General features: G+C 41.6%; 1 protein-coding gene across 1 annotated transcript in view; it reads left to right on the top strand.

Annotated features, from left to right (window-relative positions):
* The first annotated feature begins 17254 nt into the window (after positions 1 to 17254).
* The window catches only part of SH3BGRL2 (SH3 domain binding glutamate rich protein like 2), a 61214-nt gene continuing 57556 nt past the window's right edge, over positions 17255 to 20912 (top strand). The window contains exon 1 of the mRNA XM_044246803.1: positions 17255 to 17491. Coding sequence (XP_044102738.1) covers positions 17447 to 17491 — 45 coding nt within the window. The 5' untranslated portion in view covers positions 17255 to 17446. The remainder of the gene's footprint in view (positions 17492 to 20912) is intronic.

The raw sequence follows: 20912 nt of genomic DNA, 5'->3' as shown, positions 1-20912 counted from the left end.
GGCATCCCTCTCTCACCCTAGAGCAAAGCTTTGCACATAGTAGACACACATTTATTTGCTTACCCAACTAGTTCCAGGAAGTATTCAAGGGAGCTTATGAGTACGGATTTGGCACATTGTAGAAACTGCTCTTGTTCAAACAGACTATTCCTGAATCAGGTCTTTTGGAGGAAACAAAGTATGCATTTTGTGGGTCATGGAGGTCAGTGGCCACAGGAGAGGAAAAGGGTAGTTTTTTGTTTGTTTGTTTTTCAAGATTTTATTTATTTACTTGAGAGAGAGAGAAAGCATGAGAGAGTGAACGAGAGCACAGTCAGGGGGAGGGGCAGAGGGAGAAGCAGGCTCCCCACTGAGCAAGGAGCCTGATCCCTCCACGCTGGGGTCATGACCAGACCAGAAAGCAGATGTTTAACTGACTGAGCCACCCAGGTGACCCATGGAAAAGGGTAGTTTTATGAAGGACTGGGACAGTAACCCAGGACAGACAACAGCACAGAAGACGAAAAGGGCTGAAAACCACTTTCTGATTTGGTATACCGGTTTCTGGGAGCAGAAACAGAAAAAACCATAGATGTGAACAAAGGTAGCTTGGTAGGAGATTCTTCTCCAAGTAAGCCACTTCTGGCTCCCCTCCAGGGTTCAACCCAGAGGCTACTTCCATTAAGGACTGATGAAGGTAGACACTGCCAGAGACAGCCCAGAGGACTCCCTGTTAACCTCTGCAGTGGACAGTGGCCTAAAGCTCCAGCACTCAGACCCTCTTGCACTGGTTAGGGACCATCCTTCTACTTGGGAGCCCATAAGATCCCCTGATTGCTTGAAGTTTGGGAACTCCACGGCAGGGACCACACGCTGTTGGAATAAAAGCCAGGGGTTCAAATAGAGCTTGGGTTTCAGTCAGTCAGCAGGCGATATCATGAGTTTACACCTTGACTCTAATTTCTGGTTGATGTCCAGCTGAATGGACATTCCCAAGTGACCTCTGTGAGGCCACATCTGTGCAGGTAACTCTACAGCCTGGTATACCTTATAGGGTCATAAAAATTTAGAACGGGACCCAGTTGTAAACGTGACTCTGCTGCTTCATAGACAGGTGGCTTAGTCTCCCTGAGGCTTTGCTCCCTCATCTGTAAGGGGAAGAATATCTCCTCCAAAGAGCTGCTCTGAGGACTGAGAGTGACGGCACCTGTTGAGTACCTGAGGCAACACCTGATCGTACTGAACACTCCATGGTCATACTTCTTTATCTTTCAGGCGCTGCTAGCCCCTCCTGTGTGTGACTTGTAGCATACAGTGAACTGTACTAATCTCAATGTCAAATGATTTCTGGATTTAAAACTCTATTAATATTTTATATTTCTTCTTTAAAAAAAAAAAAAGTCTTCTTTTTTTAAACCACCCCTGATTTCTTCCAGGTTTCATTCTGAAAGAACATGGGCTGAAGCCACCTTCTTTTGTCATGCTGGGGAGGCAGAAGGCCCTGAACTGCTCTGAAGGACTTCCCTCAGCATGAAGATACAGCACAGCTCACATCAGATGGCTGGGCTGCAACACCCCCAAGGAGAAGCAGGAGCCCCTTTGAATTATGATCCTGCAGCCAGCCTTCCCCTGAAAGCCCAAGTGACATGGCTGCTCAACGGGGCAACTGTAGGAAAAGCTGGGGGCAGCAGAAAACTGGAGGGTGGGGAGGAGCTGTAGGCAGAAGTAATAAATACCAGCATTTACTGGGATTCCGAGCTATGTGGCACTTTTGTTCTAGGCTCTTCTTGCCTATTTTTCTGCTACATCCTCTTAGTGACTACCCTGTTAGGAGGATATAGGGAGAAGATACATTGCAGCTATGTTAAGTGACTTACCTGAGATCACACAGGTACTTTGAGTGCATGTCTTCCTGATTCCAGAGCACATTCTCTTACGGGAAAAAACCACATAGCCTCAAGGAGGCTAGTCCTGAATCTGCACCAGCCACTGTGTTCAGAGACCAGACCTCCTCTTCCTATGATTACATAAGTGGGGGGGGGGTGTTGCACAGATGACCTCCAGGGTCCTGTCTACCTCTCTCATGCTGTTCCTGTCACGTTGGGAAGCTCTGCTCACTGCAAATGCACAGAGTACCTATTTACTAAGTGCCAGATATTATGTCTTACTCTATTTAATTCATATTTGAATTCTCAGCCATTTTTTTAAAAGATGTTATTTTTAAGTAATCTCTATACCCAACGTATGGCTCGAACTTCTAATCCCAAGATCAAGAATCACATTCTCTACCAACCGTGCCAGCTGAGCACCCCTCAGCCAACTTTCGATTATGAAAAACATCAAAAGCCGTGATTCAACAACTGTTAAAGCTTCACCATATTTAATACTTCCATGTCTTTCTCTGTATCTATCTGTTTTATGCCATCTATTTGAATTTTTGAGATTAAGTCATGGACATCTTGAGATTTCACCCCTAACTATTTAGTCCTGCATCTCCTAAGAATAAGGACATTTTCTTGCATAACCACAAATCATGTTCATATCTAAGCAAATTAATAATAGTTCCCCATTTATATCCTAGAGTTTAACAGCCAATCCAGATAAAAATTTCCTTCCCTCCAAAAGCTGTTACAGTTTTCTTTGTTTTTTGCATTATGATCCTGCACTCAGCCTTTGTCCTGAAAGCCCAAGCGATATGGCTGCTCATTGGGGCAACTGGTGTTTTGGAACCAAGAGCCAATCAAGCTTTACTCATTATATTTGGTTAAGCAAGGTAAACAAAGAGTCCCTTGAGCTTTGGTATATTTGTTTTGTTTCATGACATTGACTTTAAGAGGAGCTCAGACCAAAGTTTGGTAGAATAACCCATACTCTGGATCTGTCTGTTTTCCTTGTGGTATTCATGTAAACACCCTCCCCCATTTTTCCTGTAAACTAGAAGATGGTCTAAAGGTTGGATTGGAATTAGGTTAAGCATTTTTGGCCTGAGTACTTCATAGGTGATTTGTACTTCATATCAATTCAATCAGGAGACAGAACACCAGGTTGTCCAATAACAGTGATACCATATACTATCGCTTGGCTAAAGTGACAATCCACATGTCATTCTGGTGTGGGAAACAAAGGCAAAAGAAAAATTAAATTTTCTACTACTTACAGCTCATTCATAAGTCCTTAAAACAGGCAGAATGACATTCTTCTAGGAACTCAGCTGCCTCGGTGTTAATACTTTGCTGAGGGCAAAAGGCGATCTTAGCCTGAATCCCCAGGATGCTGTGAGTCTGCTTTAACATATAATAATTCCTTTGGAAACTTCCTTATCTGTAACCCTCAGGATACATGCTGGCAATTCATCCTTTAAGCATATGACCTACTGATATACATCTGAAGGGTCTCATGACTGAGGTTTTATTACACAGTAATAAATGACTTTTGCCAACAATAGTAGCTCCCTCAAGGTCCTGGAAACCTTGCTTCCAAAATTCCTTAGGGACCTATGCTATCTATAATCCCCTCTCAGCTTGAAAGTATATAATCAGCCATTCCTCATGACCACAGTGCAGCTCTTTCTGTCCACAGACCCTGACCCCATGCTTCAATAAAACCACCTTTATGCACCAAAGACTTCTTAAGAATTCTCTCTTGGCCGTGGGGTTCAAACCCTAACATCTTTGCTATATCACTACAATTGCAAAGGTGTGGGAATTCCTTAAAAATCTGTTTTACAAGGTATGGATAATCTGTTCCACAACATCCTTGTACTTAAGGCATGAACATCATTGATTTTTTTTTTTTTAAGATTTTATTTATTTATTTGACAGAGAGAGATCACAAGTAGGCAGAGAGGCAGGCAGAGAGAGAGAGGAGGAAGCAGGCTCCCTGCTGAGCAGAGAGCCCGATGCGGGACTCGATCCCAGGACCCTGAGATCATGACCTGAGCCGAAGGCAGCGGCTTAACCCACTGAGCCACCCAGGCGCCCTCATTGATTTTTTTTATTTTATTCATTTATTTGAGAGAGAGGACAAACATGAGTCGGGGTAGGGGCAGAGGGAGTATTACATATTTTTTGTTATTTTCCTTTGATTTTATACCTGTACCTCTTTTCTTTTACATAGAAAATCTCAGTTCCTAATACCCTAACTTATTTACTTACTTGCCATAGTCTACAATATATATAAAGTAGATTTAAAGTAGAAATACCAAAAAATTACGTGGCAAATTTTGGATTTTTCTTAGAGGGAATTTCTTATTTGTCCTTAGAATACATTCAGTTAAAGACGGACAGCAAGTGTTGTGTTCCAAAGTCACTTGGATGAATTTTCTGTGTATGTCACCCATATGATATATAGTTACTTTGTTTCAGTTTGATTTCAAATTTGGTTTGCTTTTATTTTTCTTTGTTGTTAAATTTTATTTTTGAATCGGTAAAAACATGTTTGAGCATTTATGTGGCTCAAATTAAAAATTATATAAAAGTATAGAGAAATCAGCTATGTTCATCCAAATATCCCCTCTACCCTGCCTCCTTTCCTCCCCACTTCTTGGCCTCTTTCAGTAACCAATTATTTTATTTTTGTTGGTTTGATATTTTATGTCTGTGTCTGTAATTTCCTCTTCTCTTTTTTTAAAATCTTTTTAAAAAAAGATTATTTATTATTTATTTATTTGATAGAGAGAGAGACTGAGAAAGGAACACAAGCAGGGGGATTGGGGATTAGCAGAGGGAGAAGCTGACTCCCCGAAGAGCAGGGAGCCAGATGAGGGGCTCAATCCCAGAGCCTGGGACCATGACCTGAGCCAAAGGCAGACACCCAATGACTTTAGGCCACACAGGAGCCCCAAAGTAAATGATATTCACTGCTCTGTACTTTGGTTTTTTTCCTTTCCTCACGATATTAACATACATCCTGGAGAATCCATAGAAGTACATACATATCTTCCTCATTCTTTTTAGACTACTGCATACCTTATTCAACAACCCTACACTATTGTTGTTGCTATGTAATCCAAAACAAGCAGTTCAGCTTATATTATCTTAATTGTGGCTCTTTTTGCCTTTGTTTATACCCTTCTGGTTCTCATTGGCATCTGAGGTTTTGACCTCTGCTATGGTTTTCCGGCTGGGTGGAGGCAGGGAACACCAGGTACAGCAGACTCCCGAAGATTCCTCCCCTCAGTCCACTTGCCTTTGCTGGAGAGGAGGGTAAATAGGAACCAAAGCGCTGGTTTTCCCACATATCCTGCCACAGGCTTCTTCCTGTTTGGATGGAGAGCTAGGGAGCAATGAGTGAGCAAAGGGAGTGGCTTTAGAGCAGTTTGGTTTTAACTTCTGCATCTATTCCCTCTCCTTTCTCTAGAAGGCACAAATGGGAACCATCACCCTCTTGTGCTAATTTAAAGGCAATTTAAAAAATAAAGAAACACAGGATTTTACTAAGATTCAGAAGTCCTATTAATCAGTTGAAGAAAGATTGTATTGCACACTGAAGCTGGAACTTCCATTTTCAAAAATGAATGTTTTGGATTTCTCAGAATAGTTTAATTTTATTTTTTCAATGTTCCAAGATTCATTGTTTATACCCCACACCCAGTGCTCCATGCAATAAGTGTCCTCCTTTAATACCCCCTACCAGGCTCACCTAACTCCCCACCCTCCCCTCCAAAACCCTGTTTGCTTCTCAGAGTCCACAGTCTCTCATGGTTCCTCTCCCCCTCCGATTTCCCCCAATTCACTTTTCCTTTCTTTCTCCTAATGTTCTCCATGTTATTCCTTATGCTCCACAAATAAGTGAAACCATATGATAATTGACTCTCTGCTTGACTTACTTCACTCAGAATAATCTCTTCCAGTCCCATCATGTTGATACAAAAGTTGGGTATTCATTCTTTCGGATAGAGGCATAATACTCCATAGTATATATGGACCATATCTTTATCTTTGGGGCAAAAAGCCATGAAATGGTGTTCAACATTATTAGCCATCAGGGAAATTCAAATCAAAACGACACTGAGATACCACCTTACACCAGTTAGAATGGCCAAAATTAACAAGACAGGAAACAACAAGTGTTGGAGAGGATGTGGAGAAAAGGGGACCCTCTTACACCATTGGTGGGAATGCAAGCTGGCGCAGCCGCTTTGGAAAACAGTGTGGAGATTCCTTAAAAAGTTAAATATAGAGCTACCCTGTGACCCAACAATTGCTTTCAGAGTAGTTTTAAATAGATAGCTTCAAGCTGGCTTCCCCCCAACCCCTGCTCGTCTCCAAAGCTCACAACACCCACATTTATTTAGTTTTCTTTTATTCCTACGGTATCACACTCATCAATCTCATAGAATCGGGTTCTGTTTTTTGTTTTTGTTTTGTTTTTGAAATGAGAAACATTTTTTTTTCTTGTTGGGTAATTCTTTTTGCAAATTCTTTTTTTCTCAAAGTTCACTTCTTAAGTTATTTGTCCTATTTCTGCCCTACTCTTTTAGAAAAAGGTGAGTAGACCAATTTGGTTAAGTTAAAAAGGTCTTGCCTCTTCCTAAGGTGATTTTCTTCTGGCCTTTAGGAGTGTGATACGGCAAAAAGAAACTCATGCAGCAAAGTGTGGTTTGCATGAGTACCCCACACCAGATGCATGACTGTCACCCAGCCTGTGAGTTACTTGTGCTTTACATATGCAGAATAAATTAACCCAGCTCCGAATATATCACCTGTTAGAGGATAACAGTGTCAGACTCAGAAGAGCCCTGCATGAGGGTCAGCATTTTTTTTAGCCTTGAAGTCAGGAGCAGGGTAAAGCCCCGATCATTTCCTGGTCTGAAAGATGGCGGGGGGTTGGGGGGGGTTCATGAGAGAGAAAAGGAGCATGTGTGGGAAGAGGAGATGGAAGAGTAGATGTGAGAAAAAGAGCAGAAAGGGAAAGAAGGGAAGGAAAGAAAGAAGAATGAGGGACATTATAGGGAAAGCAGAGAAAGGGTCCAAACTATATGCCACAGACATAGGTCTTATGGGAAGAACTCTCCCTAGAGGGTTGAAATGTTCATGTTCTCCAGATCTATATCTTCTGCACATGGTGCTCTACAGGAAATTTGAGGAATTTGGTTGTAAAATACAGTGCCTTTTTTTGTTCGTAACCAATATTTGCAAGTGCTTACCATGTTCTAGCACTTATTTAAGCATTTGGCATGGATTATGTCATTTAACCCTCACCCCAAGGCTAGGAATTAGGTCTTACTATTATCTCCATTTTAGTGATGTGGAAACTGAGGCACGGATGCTCAATAATTTCCTCAAGATCCCACTAAGCAAATATCTGTAGCAGTCACTGTTGCGCTCAGCCCCCATTGTCTTCCTTGCCAGCAGAATCTCAGTAGTTTGGCGTTTAGTATGCCCGCCCTGCATCTTACCCCGCTGGATGAATGATAACAGACATAAGCCCATCTTGGCTCTCGCTTTCTCCTTACTCACACACATTTTCCTAGCTTCCTTTGCATGTGACTCTGTGACCGAGTTCTGACCAATGAAGCTGAAGGAGAAGTCCACTAGGGGACTTCTGGGAAAGCTTTTCGTCTGTGAGAAGAGGAAAGCGTATTTTCTGTTGCCTTCTTTCTTACTACTTGATGATGGTGTGAAGATTCTCTACTTGCAGCTGTGGCAGCCACTAGCAACACGAAGCCCCAAGTCCAAGGAGGGATGTCATTGTGCTAAGGATGGCGAAATGGAAAGGGGAAAGGCTCCTGGATTTTGAGGACATTGTTACAAGAAATCTAGGTTCACCTCCCAGTACTCTTCTTGTTAAGTGAAATAATTAAATGTCACTCCGGTTCCCTAAAATTTTTCAGGTTTAGCCAAGCATACAGATGCATGTATGTCAACTGAAATGGGAACAGAAGTAGATTTTGGACATGGGAAGCCCATCTCTGTTTTAGGCTCCCAGGCTTCTATTCAGGACAGCAGAGTTGTTTTCTCCAGCATTCCCAGTATACAGTTGTTACTCTTCCCCCAGGAACAAAGATAAAATGTAGCAAATCACAGGAAAATAGACATGGATGAGATTTTAACTACCTAAGATATTACTCTGCTATCTAAAACAGGAACAATAGTGATACACATGGCAAATAAACTTCAGATCACACTACAAAGATTCCATTCAAAGGACCCATATTCCATGTGTCTGCATTGTTCTCACACAACCACTCACTGACCTTTGTTTGTGCTTCTACCCAGGACTTCAGTTTGGGCAAAAACATTTCACCCTACCCCCAACACACACTCTCTGTTTTATGAATCTTCATATTCTCAGCATCCAGTAGTGCCTAATGCCCCGTGCCTAGTGCCTAGTGCCTAGGACCTTGATAAATGGTCATGGAATGGATAGAATTAGAATTGCTTAGTTCCCCTCCTGTTATAAGCTATAAGCTACCAGTTATAAGCTTCTCAGAAATTATGAGACATTTTAATAATTTTCTGGTTTTGAGAGATGATTTATCAATAATTACTAAATTTTAAAGAAATGCAAATTGCTGAAGAGATGAAGTTTAGTAAGTTACTCAGAGAGCAGGTATTCAACAAGTAAGTTGAACTGAATGGATTGGGCTTTTAAAAAGCTGTATGCTTGGGGCAAATGTAAACTGTGGTTAAAGTAAAATAAGACTTTCCATTACATTGTTCTCAGAGCAAGAAAAATTTAATGAATTTTTCAAATAAGTCTGGTTTACAATCAGGAAGCAAGGAAGGAGAATTCCGTTATTAAGTACTTCGTTTTGTCACAAACTTAGTAATATCTGGCCAGATCATGGCTTCTGAGTTACAATGAGTTGAATTCATAGGGAAGTCTCGCTCCCTGACGTCAGTGTTAAAAGGAATTCTGCTTAATGCAAAAATGCCTTCCCTCTGGAAAAATGGTATTGAGACCCACAGGCTCTTACAGTAGTTGAGACCAAAGTAGAGTGATATCCACAATGGAAGTTGTTCCTTTAGGAACAACAACAACTTCATTTTACTGCTTCATTTCACCATCCCTATCCGAGATAGGGATGGCTGCAAAAAAATGAGGAAACAAAGTGGCAACCTGACATTAAAGTGTTCTATATATTTTATACTCACCCTTCGGTTTTACTTTTAAGGAAAGAGTCAAGAAATTTAAAGGTAAAGTCCTCATTGTTCTTTTTGAAATCATTATGCCTCAAGGTATTAAAATGTACTAAAAGCGAATGTTCATAATTTCCATTCAGCAAGCCCTTCAAAAATCACAGGAAACAAATACTAAAAATAATTGCTACAACAATAATACACTTTATGTTTGTTTAACTTCACTTTTCCATTTTCTTTAATTGTAGCTATATATAAACATTTTCTTATACTTCCTCTATTGCAATTATTCTAAACGGCCTTTATGCCTAGCATAATAAGAAATTATAATGAACTGAAATCTCATTAGCAATATATTCATGAGGAATCAAAGTAATTTCAGAATTCAACAATAACCGAAATGTAAATTTTTGTTTATTATAATATGGTAATCATTTATAAAGGCAATGAACTAACAACCAAAATACTGTAGAGTATTGGAAGTTCTCCTACCTTGCGTGGCCTACAGCTATCTAATATCAACTTTTAATCTTTATTTTGTTATGGTGATATCATCTTCTGACTTGCAATGTAATCTTGGGGTGGTGGAGAGAATTTTATAGATATCTCTCACCAAAAATAGTTGATTAGGAAAGGCCTTCAAGATGAAGGAAACAACAACAAAAAGCAACACAATTGTTGTGTTGTCATTTCCTTCAAGTAGATACATTCTTGTTCATCTTTCATCCTCTGGATTAGCTATAATCTCCATGAGGGTAGGGACCCGGCCAGCACCTAGCACAGCATCTGGCACAGACTGAAGGAATATAGCTGAAAGAAATCAACTGCACACAAGGTTTTTAGTTCTTCCTGTGGTGACCAGCAGATCTCAAATCCTCCTTGTTACGGTTCCAAAAAATGGTGACTTATGCCATTTGCTTTTCTTCCCATACCTTTTCCAATTTCTAGGGGAATCAAGGCATTGAAGAGATGAATGTGTTTTCTCCTGTAAGACAAGAAAGATAGTGAACCCTCTGAGGAATATGTACAGATTCAAGAATATGTTGGTTTCAAGGCTTATTCTTTACTTTATGATTTTCCTTCATTCCTTAAACATGAGCGTGGAAAATTCCATCCAATTCAGGGACTGGTTAGTGTATTCCTAAGAATTTATTTTATTGAAAATAGAATGAGCCTGATGAAGCAACATAAAAGCAGAGGGTGAATTCTCTTCTGGAATTCAAGCTCCTGTTCTTTGACTTTATTACTGCTTCATTTCACCAATATCCCTTTTATCTTAAGTACAGCTTCCACTAAACTTCATTAACATCAAAAAGATTTTGTTAAGTACTTTAACTGAACATGGCGCTGTACAAAGAGGCTCATACAAACCATAACTTGTTATTTAGATAGTTAAACTCACAGACATAAAACAGAAATATTTATGAAATCTAGGGGCACCTGGGTGGCTCAGTCAGTTGAGAATCAGACTCTTGATTTACTGGCTCAGATCATGATCTCGGGTTGTGAGATCAAGTCCCTTATCAAGTTCGTGCTCAGCACAGAGGCTGCTTGTCCCTCTCCCTGGAGTCCTGCCCGCCAACACCCAAACCCTCCAGCCCCGCTGGCACTTTCTCTAAGATAAATAAAATCTTAAGAAAAGGAAATATTTATGAAATTTATATTCTTTATGCAAATTAAGGCCATTCTCTGATTTACTTTACATGATTAGTAATAGCTAATACTTACTGAGTCCTAACTACATCCAAGGCGTTATATAATAAAGCACTTAACATGCATCTTCTCCGTTAAGCCCCCAACAACGAGGAAGGTGAGGTGTCCCAAGTTAAGTAAATTGCCTAAAGACGATGCATACAGCTCTGACAGGTCTGGCCCCGAGACCAGTTCCTTTACCACTCTGATCTGCCCCTTCCCTCTGGCTTCTAACCTCCTCTCCCACAGATCTGTCACCCACGAACAGCCAAATGTACCAACTCAGCTTTCAGAGGAGCAACTGGCTGGAGCAGGCAGGGATTTGTGATGGGCATGGTGTGGTGACTGACGTGCCTTGACTGAACTCCTTGGGGGGCTAGGTAGTGTTGGATTAACTGCTGTTAAAAAGAAGGCAGCCCTGACAGTGAAGAATTATCAATCAGATTCAATTCCATTCTAAAAATAAAATCTGGACAGTTGAGTCACCTGACTGTTTAAAAGGGCTCTTTAGGGGCGCCTGGGTGGCTCAGTGGGTTAAAGCCTCTGCCTTCGGCTCGGGTCATGATCTCGAGGTCCTAGGATGGAGCCCCGCATCAGGCTCTCTGCTCATCGGGGAGCCTGCTCTCCCCAGCTCCCCTCCCCACCTACCTGTGATCTTTCTCTCTCTGTCAAATAAGTAAATAAAATCTTAAAGAAAAATAAAATAAAAGAGCTCTTTATTCAGTCGTTAGATAAACCTTCCTGAAGAATGTTTATGCTCCCTGATGCCCCTTTAAGTTTCTGTCATCGTTCCCCAACTTTCAATCAGAAAAGACTAAAACAGTTGTTTCTAGGGCCCCATCCGTCCTCAAGCCACTGCTGTCAGGGGAATGCCTCCATCCTCTGCTGGCAGTGCCCTCGCAAAGCCAGCAATGATAACAGACCATCATTATATTAACACCTGGTGCTACTTGTGGGTTTAGTGGGCGCCAAGCCTGGCCTCAGAGTTGTACTTACACTGGAGGGAGAAACGTGGAGAACCACACAATTGCACAGGACTTGCAGAAGTTTTGGCTTAGTTGACTTAGTTTTTCAAAAAATTGAGTCGACATTGAAATATCAGAATATTTCAGACAAAAACCCAAAGTTTTTGAGCAGGGTGGTCCCATTTCCTATATAGTCTGCGTGGTGAAGCCTGTGTGTCCCTGGACCTTCCTCATGACTGCTGTGGGCACGTGACTCACTACCCACATGTCACGGGAGGTTCTGGTCAGGATTTTAGAGGTGTCAGGAAAAGACCCCAACTTACACAAGCCCAAGATAAAAGATGGAGGTGTTTTTTTGTTTTTTAAAAGATTTATTTATTTATTTGACAGACAGAGATCACAAGTAGGCAGAGAGAGAGGAGGAAGCAAGCTCCCTGCTGAGCAGAGAGCCCAATGCGAGGCTCAATCCCAGAACCCTGAGATCATGACCTGAGCCTAAGGCAGAGGCTTTAACCCACTGAGCCACCCAGGCGCCCTATAAAGATGGAGGTGTTTAAACAGCAACCCAAGGTAGGAATTGTGGCACGCTTGGATTTGTGGAAACTGAGTCTGGATGTAGGACAGCCGCCAGCCTCTTCATTAGTGTTTCTGCTTTTCAGGCCACAGGGGCTCCATTCTCCTGTCACAGACAGACTTCCTCTTAGTCTTTGCTTCTGTTTCCTCATTCCTTCGCTGGCTCAAAGCGTCTCAACCCCACTCTACCCTCCCTTGCAGCATCCTCCTTTATGCTCCTACTGCTAATTGCCTTAGTCTTTCGATTTTCCAACTGTGAATTCCGGAGAGAGGACTGGCATGTATTTTCAAGCCTAGTCATAATTGTCATAAATTGCTTTCAAGCTGCAATGGGTCCCACTGAGGGAAATACACAGATTTGGTCCAAACATCTGTAGCCAGGTGGAGCAAACAGATACCCTCAGGCATAATTTGGAGAATATCCTAAGCATAATTAACTCTCATAACAATTGTGAATGAGAGTCATTATTTATACTTACTTTATCGATGTGAAAACGGAGGCTTAGAGAGGTGGCAAAATTCGTCCATGAAATTAACTGGCAAAGCTGGAATGTGAGCACAGCCTACCCAACTAACAGACTTCAAGCCTCCTTTTTATTATCTTTCCTGACTTCCAGGCTGAGCAATGTTCTTGCTATTATTTACTTCTTAAAGCTTAGAACACCTCTCGTGGGTTCTGTGACACTGTAGTCTTTTTGTTTGTATTTTTTCTGATAGTTCCTCCATTCCTTTTGATTCTTTGTTCTCTTTCCAACTTTTGAATGGAAGAGTTCTCCAAGGGATTCTTCATGGCTCCTTCTTGTTTCTTTCTGTACTTTCTTTTTAGGTAAATTCCTAGGCTTTTACACAGTTGGATACTGTCAGACTATGGTTTCTTAAACGGGGGTTCTTGGACACAACTGCCCCCCCATTCTAACCAAGGGACTTGTGGATAGAAGTTACCGAGTTCATGAACTTGAATTGAGAAAAAATTAACATATTTATACTTTCATTAAACTGTAACAGAAATTTACTAATCCCAAGGCACCTAGCTGGCTCAGTCAGTTAGGCATCCGACTCTTGATTTTGGCTCAGGTCATGATCTCAGGGTCGTGACATCCAGCCCAGTGTTGGGCTCTGGACTCAATGGGGAGTCTACTTGAGATTCTTTCTCTCTCTCCCTCTGCCCCCTCTACCCTCACGTGCCCAAGTGCCTTGTCTCTCTCTCTCTCTCTCTCTCTAAAATGAACAGATAAATCTTTTCAAAAAATTTACTAATTCCTTCAATTATGAATGCAGGCAACAAGCCACTGTAATAGCAGTAAACATCTATGACTTTGTTACCAATAGAAATCATAGGTATTTTAATATTTTCCAACAGTTGCAAATATTTTAAAATTTTATTTTTTTCCTTTTATACTTCAAAATCATAGTGGCTCACTCACACCTGTCAGGATGGCTAAAATCCAAAACACAAGAAATAACAAGTGTTGGCAAGGATGTGGAGGAAAAGGAACCATCTTGCTCTGTTGGCGAGAATGAAAACTGGTGCAGCCACTGTGGAAAACAGTCTGGAGGTTACTCAGAATGTTAAAAGTAGAACTACCATATGATCTAGTAATCGAGTTATTGGATATTTACCCCCAAAATATAAAAACACTAATTCAAAGACGTGTATACCCCTATGTTTATAGCAGTATTATTTACATTAACCCAAATTATGGAAGCAGCCCGTGTCCACTGATAGAGGAATGGATAAAGAAGATGTGGTGTATACATACAATGGATTATTATTCAGCCATAAAAGAGTGAAATCTTGTCATTTGTAACAGCATAGATGGAGCTAGAGAGTATAACGCCAAGTGAAATAAGTCAGTCAGAGAAAGACAAATACCATATGATTCCACTGATATGTGGAATTTAAGAAACAAAACAAATGAGCAAGGGAAGAAAAAAGAGAGAGCTAAGCCAAGAAACAGTCCCTTAACTACTGTGAACTAATTAATGATTACCAGAAAGGAGGTGGGTTGGGAAATGGGTGAAATAGGTAATTTATACAATTATATCTCAATAAAGTTAAGAAAAAACCCATGCTAGCCAGATGGTCTATCGTGACTTACGAAGGGGCTTAAGTCTTAGGTAATACAAGAGCAGCTTTCCTAAAGCCTATTGACCTACTCAATTTTCAGAGTTCTTTCAGTTTTGGCTGCCTGCCTTATCTGCAGACTTTACTTGTCAGATGGGTATGGTATGATACCCTGTGGTGTTGATCTTGGACCTCTAGTTTATATTCCAGATTGCTTTCTACTCTCATTCACTCTTCCATGTTGTTTATTAACTCTGGGTCTCAACTCCACACGTGCTATTGTGGGTTCCTGGCCTTCTAACACTCCGTCCTGCATACAAGTTCTAGAGTTAAACTTTTTCACCAGCGGAGAGTAAAAATTACCCCATGCCAGAATGATCTTAATGTATAGCTCCGATCATAACCTTTTCTTCCTTGGAAAGCTTAACAAATTCACTGTAAACTTCTTAGTGATTGCGTGAAACAGAAACCTATTTCAGGTTGCTTAAGTAAAATGAGGTATTTATGATATGGATACACGGATGTTATGTAGGCCTTAAAAGTAGGGATGTAGGAACATTTTGAGCCATAAACAAGGACTGGCAAACTTTCTCTAAAGGGCCAAATAATAAATGTATTAGGTTTTGCAAGCCATATGGTTTCTGTCACTCTGCCGTAGACAATATGAAAATTAATGTGTTCCTATAAAACTTTATTTATAAAACACACAATTTGCTACACAGGTCATAGCTTTAGGACCTGATAATGTCAGGATTATCTGGATTCTCTGAAATTAATTTCCTTTTGTGTGCTTCGTTTTTCTCTTCCTACTGACTAGGTTCTTCAGCTTCTCTGGTTCTCATGTTGAAACATGGCTTCTGAAAAGTTCCCAGCTTCCATGTCACAAGTTAAAGCTTATGCTCTCTATTTCTTTCCCAGTGCTAATTCCAAATCTTTAGGGTACGGGTGTTGCCTGGCCAAGCTTGGGTCAGGTGTTCACCCCTAGACAAATTAGCTGTGGCTAACTGAGCTCTGGGTCTTGCTGTACGAACAGAGATTTGGTATGCCACCCCTACAACCTCTCAGATCAGAGCTGAGGAACAGATTTCACAAAAGAACGAGGAGCTAGGCAGACAACCAGGGAGAGTGTCCTGCTGCATTCATTCAAACCTACATTTTCCACATTGTTCCTATTAGTCCCCTCATAACCCTTTCTTGAAGCACCACCAACTGCTTGTTGATCTCATAAACTCTGCATAGTCTCACCCAGCATTCTCCCCCATCTGCCAGCAGATATTCTACTCATCTTCAAAGCCTCTTCTAAAAAGCCACCTTTTCCTTTTGTACCCACACAACAATCTATTGGTACAGTGTGTCTTGTACTGTTGCTATTTCTGTACCTGTCTTTTTGTTTTGCAGACAATAGGTGCTCTGCTGAGTGAGGAAATGACTTATTCAACTTTTCATCCACTTTGGTACCTTTCAGAGAATAGGCTCTAAGTTTCTATTGGTTGAGTTTAGCCATATCTTCACAGCTCAATAATTCCAAACTGAAGAAAATGTTGACTTTTAACAGTGGCAGTTATATAGGAAACGTAGTATCTACTGTTAAGAAATTATTTTAAATTTATATTCATTTCCACATGTATGGTAGGCAAATTAACGTGCCTATGCAGAGAGATATTAATTACAGCAAAGGTTATATTTAGCTATTGTTTATAAGAAGAAATAAAGTGATAAGAAGATTGAATCTTCTGTTAACGTGCTAAATTAAAAAAGAGTACTACAGAAATGACATAAGATAATAGGACAGGTTATAAACTTGAAATATTAAAAATTGCTCTAAAAAGCAAATGCTCAAAGATGGTTAGTATCTGTGCAAGAAATTAACCAAAGAGCTAGAGGCTTCATTATCTAATTTCTTTATTTCTAGAACTATTAATTAACATTGTTCCCAGAACTCTGTTAAACTCCCCTGCTGAAACGCAGAAAGTAAATACAGTAACTGCAGAGAAAACTGGTTCATTTCCACCAACCTGTGAGAGGCTTGGGCTTTTGTGAAACATAAAACTCTTGCTAAATAACTATTCCTAAACTATTAGCAACTACATAAAAGCTTTTTATTTAACAGCATCCTCCTGGGAGATTGCGCTTGGAATGTGCATCGGTTCTGAAAAAAGCCCAGATCTGGCTCCGTTGTAAATATAAGGGGCACAGAGGCGAAGCCATTGTGTAGAGCAGCGGGTGGGGCGGGTGGGGTCCTGATGCCCAATGTTGATAGGAGGATTCTAATTTCGCTTGGTATTTATTTTTTCTACTACAATTACAGTTTTGCAAAGAAAAATATCGGTTGTGCTCTCAGCTGGCTTCTAATCTGCAGTGTTTCCAGAAGAAGGAGACGTCTCATTTAACTAGAAGAATCACCTTTCTGCAATCTCCAGAGCCGCTGGGAGCACACAGGAGCGCCCAGCCCCACAGTACCTACCACCGCCCCCTGCTGAGAGGCCCACCCCGCCCCACCCGCCCGCCGCCGGTTCGGGCTTGCCCCGCACGCTAGCGGCCTCGAGACCGCGCGTCTCGGAGGCTTGATCCCTCCTGTGGCGTTTCTGGGTGGAGATGCTCCAAATCAGTAAACCACAACATACAACCCAAGGTTGGACTCTGAACCAAACCCTCTTGCCTAGTTTTCTTTTTCTCGGTCTCGCCGGGATCCTCGCTACCCCTAGTCACAGCGTCTGCCTAGCCTCTCCCCTCCAAGCACCTGCGCGGGTAAGCGATTATCACGCAGTAAGGAGGGGCTGGAAAGAGCTCAGTCCACTAGGCACTGCAGGCAGAGAACGAAACTACAACTCCCATCACGCCCCGCAGCCTGTTCCCTCCTCCTCCTCCTCCTCCTCCCCTCCCCCTCCTCCCTCGGCCAGCGGCCGGGAGGCTCTGGGCTTTTATCTGCTGACCCGCGGGAGGGAGTCAGGTCCCTGCGATCTTCCCCCACCCGAGCGCTCTGCCCGGCGGCGGCGGCGGTGGTGGCGGCTCTTAGCTGAGTTTTGCCTCCGCGTCCCCGCCAGCCCTGAGCCCGCGGGGGCAGACTGCCTGTCCCGGCGTGCGAGAGGATGGTGATCCGCGTGTTCATCGCCTCCTCCTCGGGTTTCGTGGCGGTGAGCACTGCGGGGGCTGGCAGCGGGGCGGGATCGGGTCTCCGGGGGTCGCGGGCACCAGGCGCGGGTCCTGCGGGAGGCGCGCCCCGCTCTCCCCTGCGCGTCTCGGTGCGCAGCGCGTCCGGACGCGGGAACCCGCACCGGGCAGGTGATCCATCACACTTGCACAACAATGAAAAGGGCGGGGAGCAAAGGTGGGTGGGGGACCCCAGCTCACCCACTGGCCCTGCGAGGGAGACAGCGTTGCGGGAAAATGGAGTCCGCCGGCAGCCCCCAGCTCCTGGAGTGTGGCTCAGGAATTTGGGGAAGGGGGAGTCTGAGAGCCCCGGGGGTCCCGTTTCCCTTAGTGTTAGTTCTTCCCGATTTGGGACATTCAGCCTGGTTATATTTTGTATAAACAGCTTTTATCTAGGCTGCTTAGCTACCTAGCTCCTGAATGAAACAAGTTTAAGTAGTAATTGCTCTCCCCTCTCCCTTCCTCGCCACCCAGTACGTTTCTTTAGTTTTATACCTGCGCAAATAGAACTGTGGACTGGGTTTGTCCTGTCGTGCTAGGATTTTGTTTTGTCTTTTTTTTTTTTTTTTTCTCCTGCCTTGGATGCTAAGAATATTTTTACATCTTTATGTAAATGTGTGTGTTTGATTTCTTTACCCTTATAGTGCCATGGTCAATTTCATCTTGAGGATGTATAAATTGTGGTCTCTCTAATTATTTTAAGCTGTTTTGCTTAGTCGATATTGTTGATTTTTTTTTTTTTTTTAAAGAAGTGAAGTTAAATAGCGAGGTGTCCGACTGTAAGGAAAAAATCAGTAATATACTTGATAGCCCACAGAGGAAGACATGTTTTACATGATTATTAAGACTTGGTTTCCTTAGTAAGAGTTAAACTATAGATTTAAGGGGTTCCTTGGTGAGATACATAATCAGTTACATCAAAAGTGCCATATTGATTGTTTAAATTTGATCTGGTCAGTTGCCTGCCCAGCAACAACCAGATTGTCACCAAATTTGTTTCTGAAGCAGGTGGGATGGAGGATGGAATAAAATATTATTTATAAATCCTTAAAAACCACTTTTTATTTAAAAAGAAGAGACTTTTTATTTAAAAAGAAGTCAACACTGTAGTACAAAAAAGACCTCTTTTTCATTAGGAACAATAGATGGGAAACTCCACCTTATCTTTATATGCAGGCATGTGGTGTCCCCATACTCCTGATAGTTTTGGTATTTCTGGTTATTTGTGGTTGCTTAGTCATACCTGTCCTTTACAGATTTCTCCATCATTGAACTACACTTCATGTGTCAGGAAACCCATAGTATTTTGTGGATAGATTTTTTTCAAATGCACTTCTTCATAGGAATGCTCCAAAGCTTTTGGTTTCACCACCAACTTGTATGCTTCAATAATTGTTGTAATAGCATTTTATTGATTATGGAAGGGCTGATCTGTAGTATTAAGAAACCTAGGTTATGATGGACAAGTCAAAGTCAAAACTTTAGGTAATTACTTGGCTTATCCTGTGAGCAGGTAATATACCAAGATAGTTCTGGAATTGTGGATCTCTATTTCCTCAAATCCATTAACAAGTGTTTCTTGTCTGCCTATGACCTTTTTTAATTTTTAAATTTACCGTTATATGTTTTGCACATGAATCTGGACTTCAGAGACCAAAGTTTGGAGAAGGGGCTCCATCCCTGCCTGAGTTTCTCTTCTGTAGAATGAAGGGTTATGATGTAAAGCTCAGCATTACATTCTAGCTTTAACCTGTTCTGATTGCGTAAATGTGGATAAATCCTTGTAACAGCTTCCCCCCCCACTTTAAGTGTATTCATATTAGCCTCAAAATGAGTTTATTCTTGTCCTTTGGTGTTTTACTGTGATGTCTCAGCTTCTCTCACTGCCCTGCCTGGTAGTATGTGTTCTGACAGGGTTTGATTTGAGCTGGAAGACATAATTTGTTCTGTCCATAAATAGTAATTGTCTATTTTAATGGACCTCACTTTTTTAGTTCTCAATCCTCAGTCAGTAAGTCCCTCCAATTACAAGTATCTCTTACCTTAATACATAGTTTTTCTGTAATAGTGTAATGTTGATATTTTCAGTGATGATAAGAATGTGGTGGTATGCAAGAGTAATGCTTTCTAAGAGATAATGAAGTTGTTTAGGTTAAATGTTGGCCTGGGGACGTGAATGGGGCTTATAGAATTAAGCTACATTAAGCTTTGATGGCATAGCCGTAATGTTTTCCCTCTAAGCAGAGTTGTGTTGACCATTGGTGCTGTTTTATTTGGTGACCAACTGTGACTAGAAAGTGTGTGGGAGAACAAATAATTTGATTTCCAAATCAGTTTGGTTCTAGCTGAAGTTTATTAAACCACAAAGAAGGAACATAACTAGAAATTGACTTTGCTAAGTGAGTCGATGGTATTTCCAAAAAGGTGTTCTGCCCCAATCAGCGGGAGATTTAAACAATGTATTTAGAGAAAAATCCTCCTATCTTGTCTGACTTCCCTGAATTTTCCAGCTTCAGCACATAACAGTGATATTTGGAATAATTAACACCAGGGGGTTATCCGCCCCAGCTCCAGGTAAAATCTGCTTTTACTAGGAAGTAAAATGCCACATTATTATGCTATGGATACCTAAAAAGCAGATTTCTTACACAGCTGATAATGTTGCTCTCGTTCATATTGTAGTGAAGGACATTTATTTCAGTCCTCAGAAAATAGTGCATTTCTAAAGTGCCATTTTAAAATTTTATTTATTCTGGTTGTATACCCAGAAAGGGGTGTCCTGGTAACTTTATTCAGGAAGTATATTAATACGACTTTAAATTTGAAAAATTGAAGTCCGTCAATTATTTCATTCATTCGTTATTTTATTCACACAACAAGTATTTTCTAGGGATCTGCTGCTTGCCCAGCTTGGTCCTTGTTCTTGTGGGGAACTGGAGCAGAATAGAGGATGTGGCCTCTGCCCTCAAGAAATTTAGGTGAGGACTGAGTGGGGAGATAAGATAGGAAAGCCAAAACCACCACTAATAAAGTATACCTCAAGGACACTAGCCTCTTTCAGAACACATTATCAGAAATAGCAATAATGTAGGGGCAGAGGGATACATTGCAGGATGTTAGATAAGGAGGAAATGTGCCAGAAATCATAAAATATGCATGTGGGAGCCTTGGGCAGATGGCAGAGAAAGGACTTGAGTTAGATTTGGAGCCCAGAAGGGAGTGCAGGGCCCACCTTGTTCAGGCTGGAAAGGGAGGATTTTTGGGTAGAAGAGGGCAAGCCACCAGTGTCCCTGTGGACCTCATTTGAAGACAGGGTAGACTTTCAGTTCCTGCAAGAAGCCCATGATAACAAACTCTGCAGTGCTCAGCATCTCAGAGATGTCTTGAGTATCTGTAGCTTGTATG

Source organism: Neovison vison, chromosome 1 (assembly GCF_020171115.1).
Source record: "Neovison vison isolate M4711 chromosome 1, ASM_NN_V1, whole genome shotgun sequence".
Lineage (NCBI taxonomy): Eukaryota > Metazoa > Chordata > Mammalia > Carnivora > Mustelidae > Neogale > Neogale vison.
This window is presented reverse-complemented; position numbering and strand designations above follow the sequence as displayed.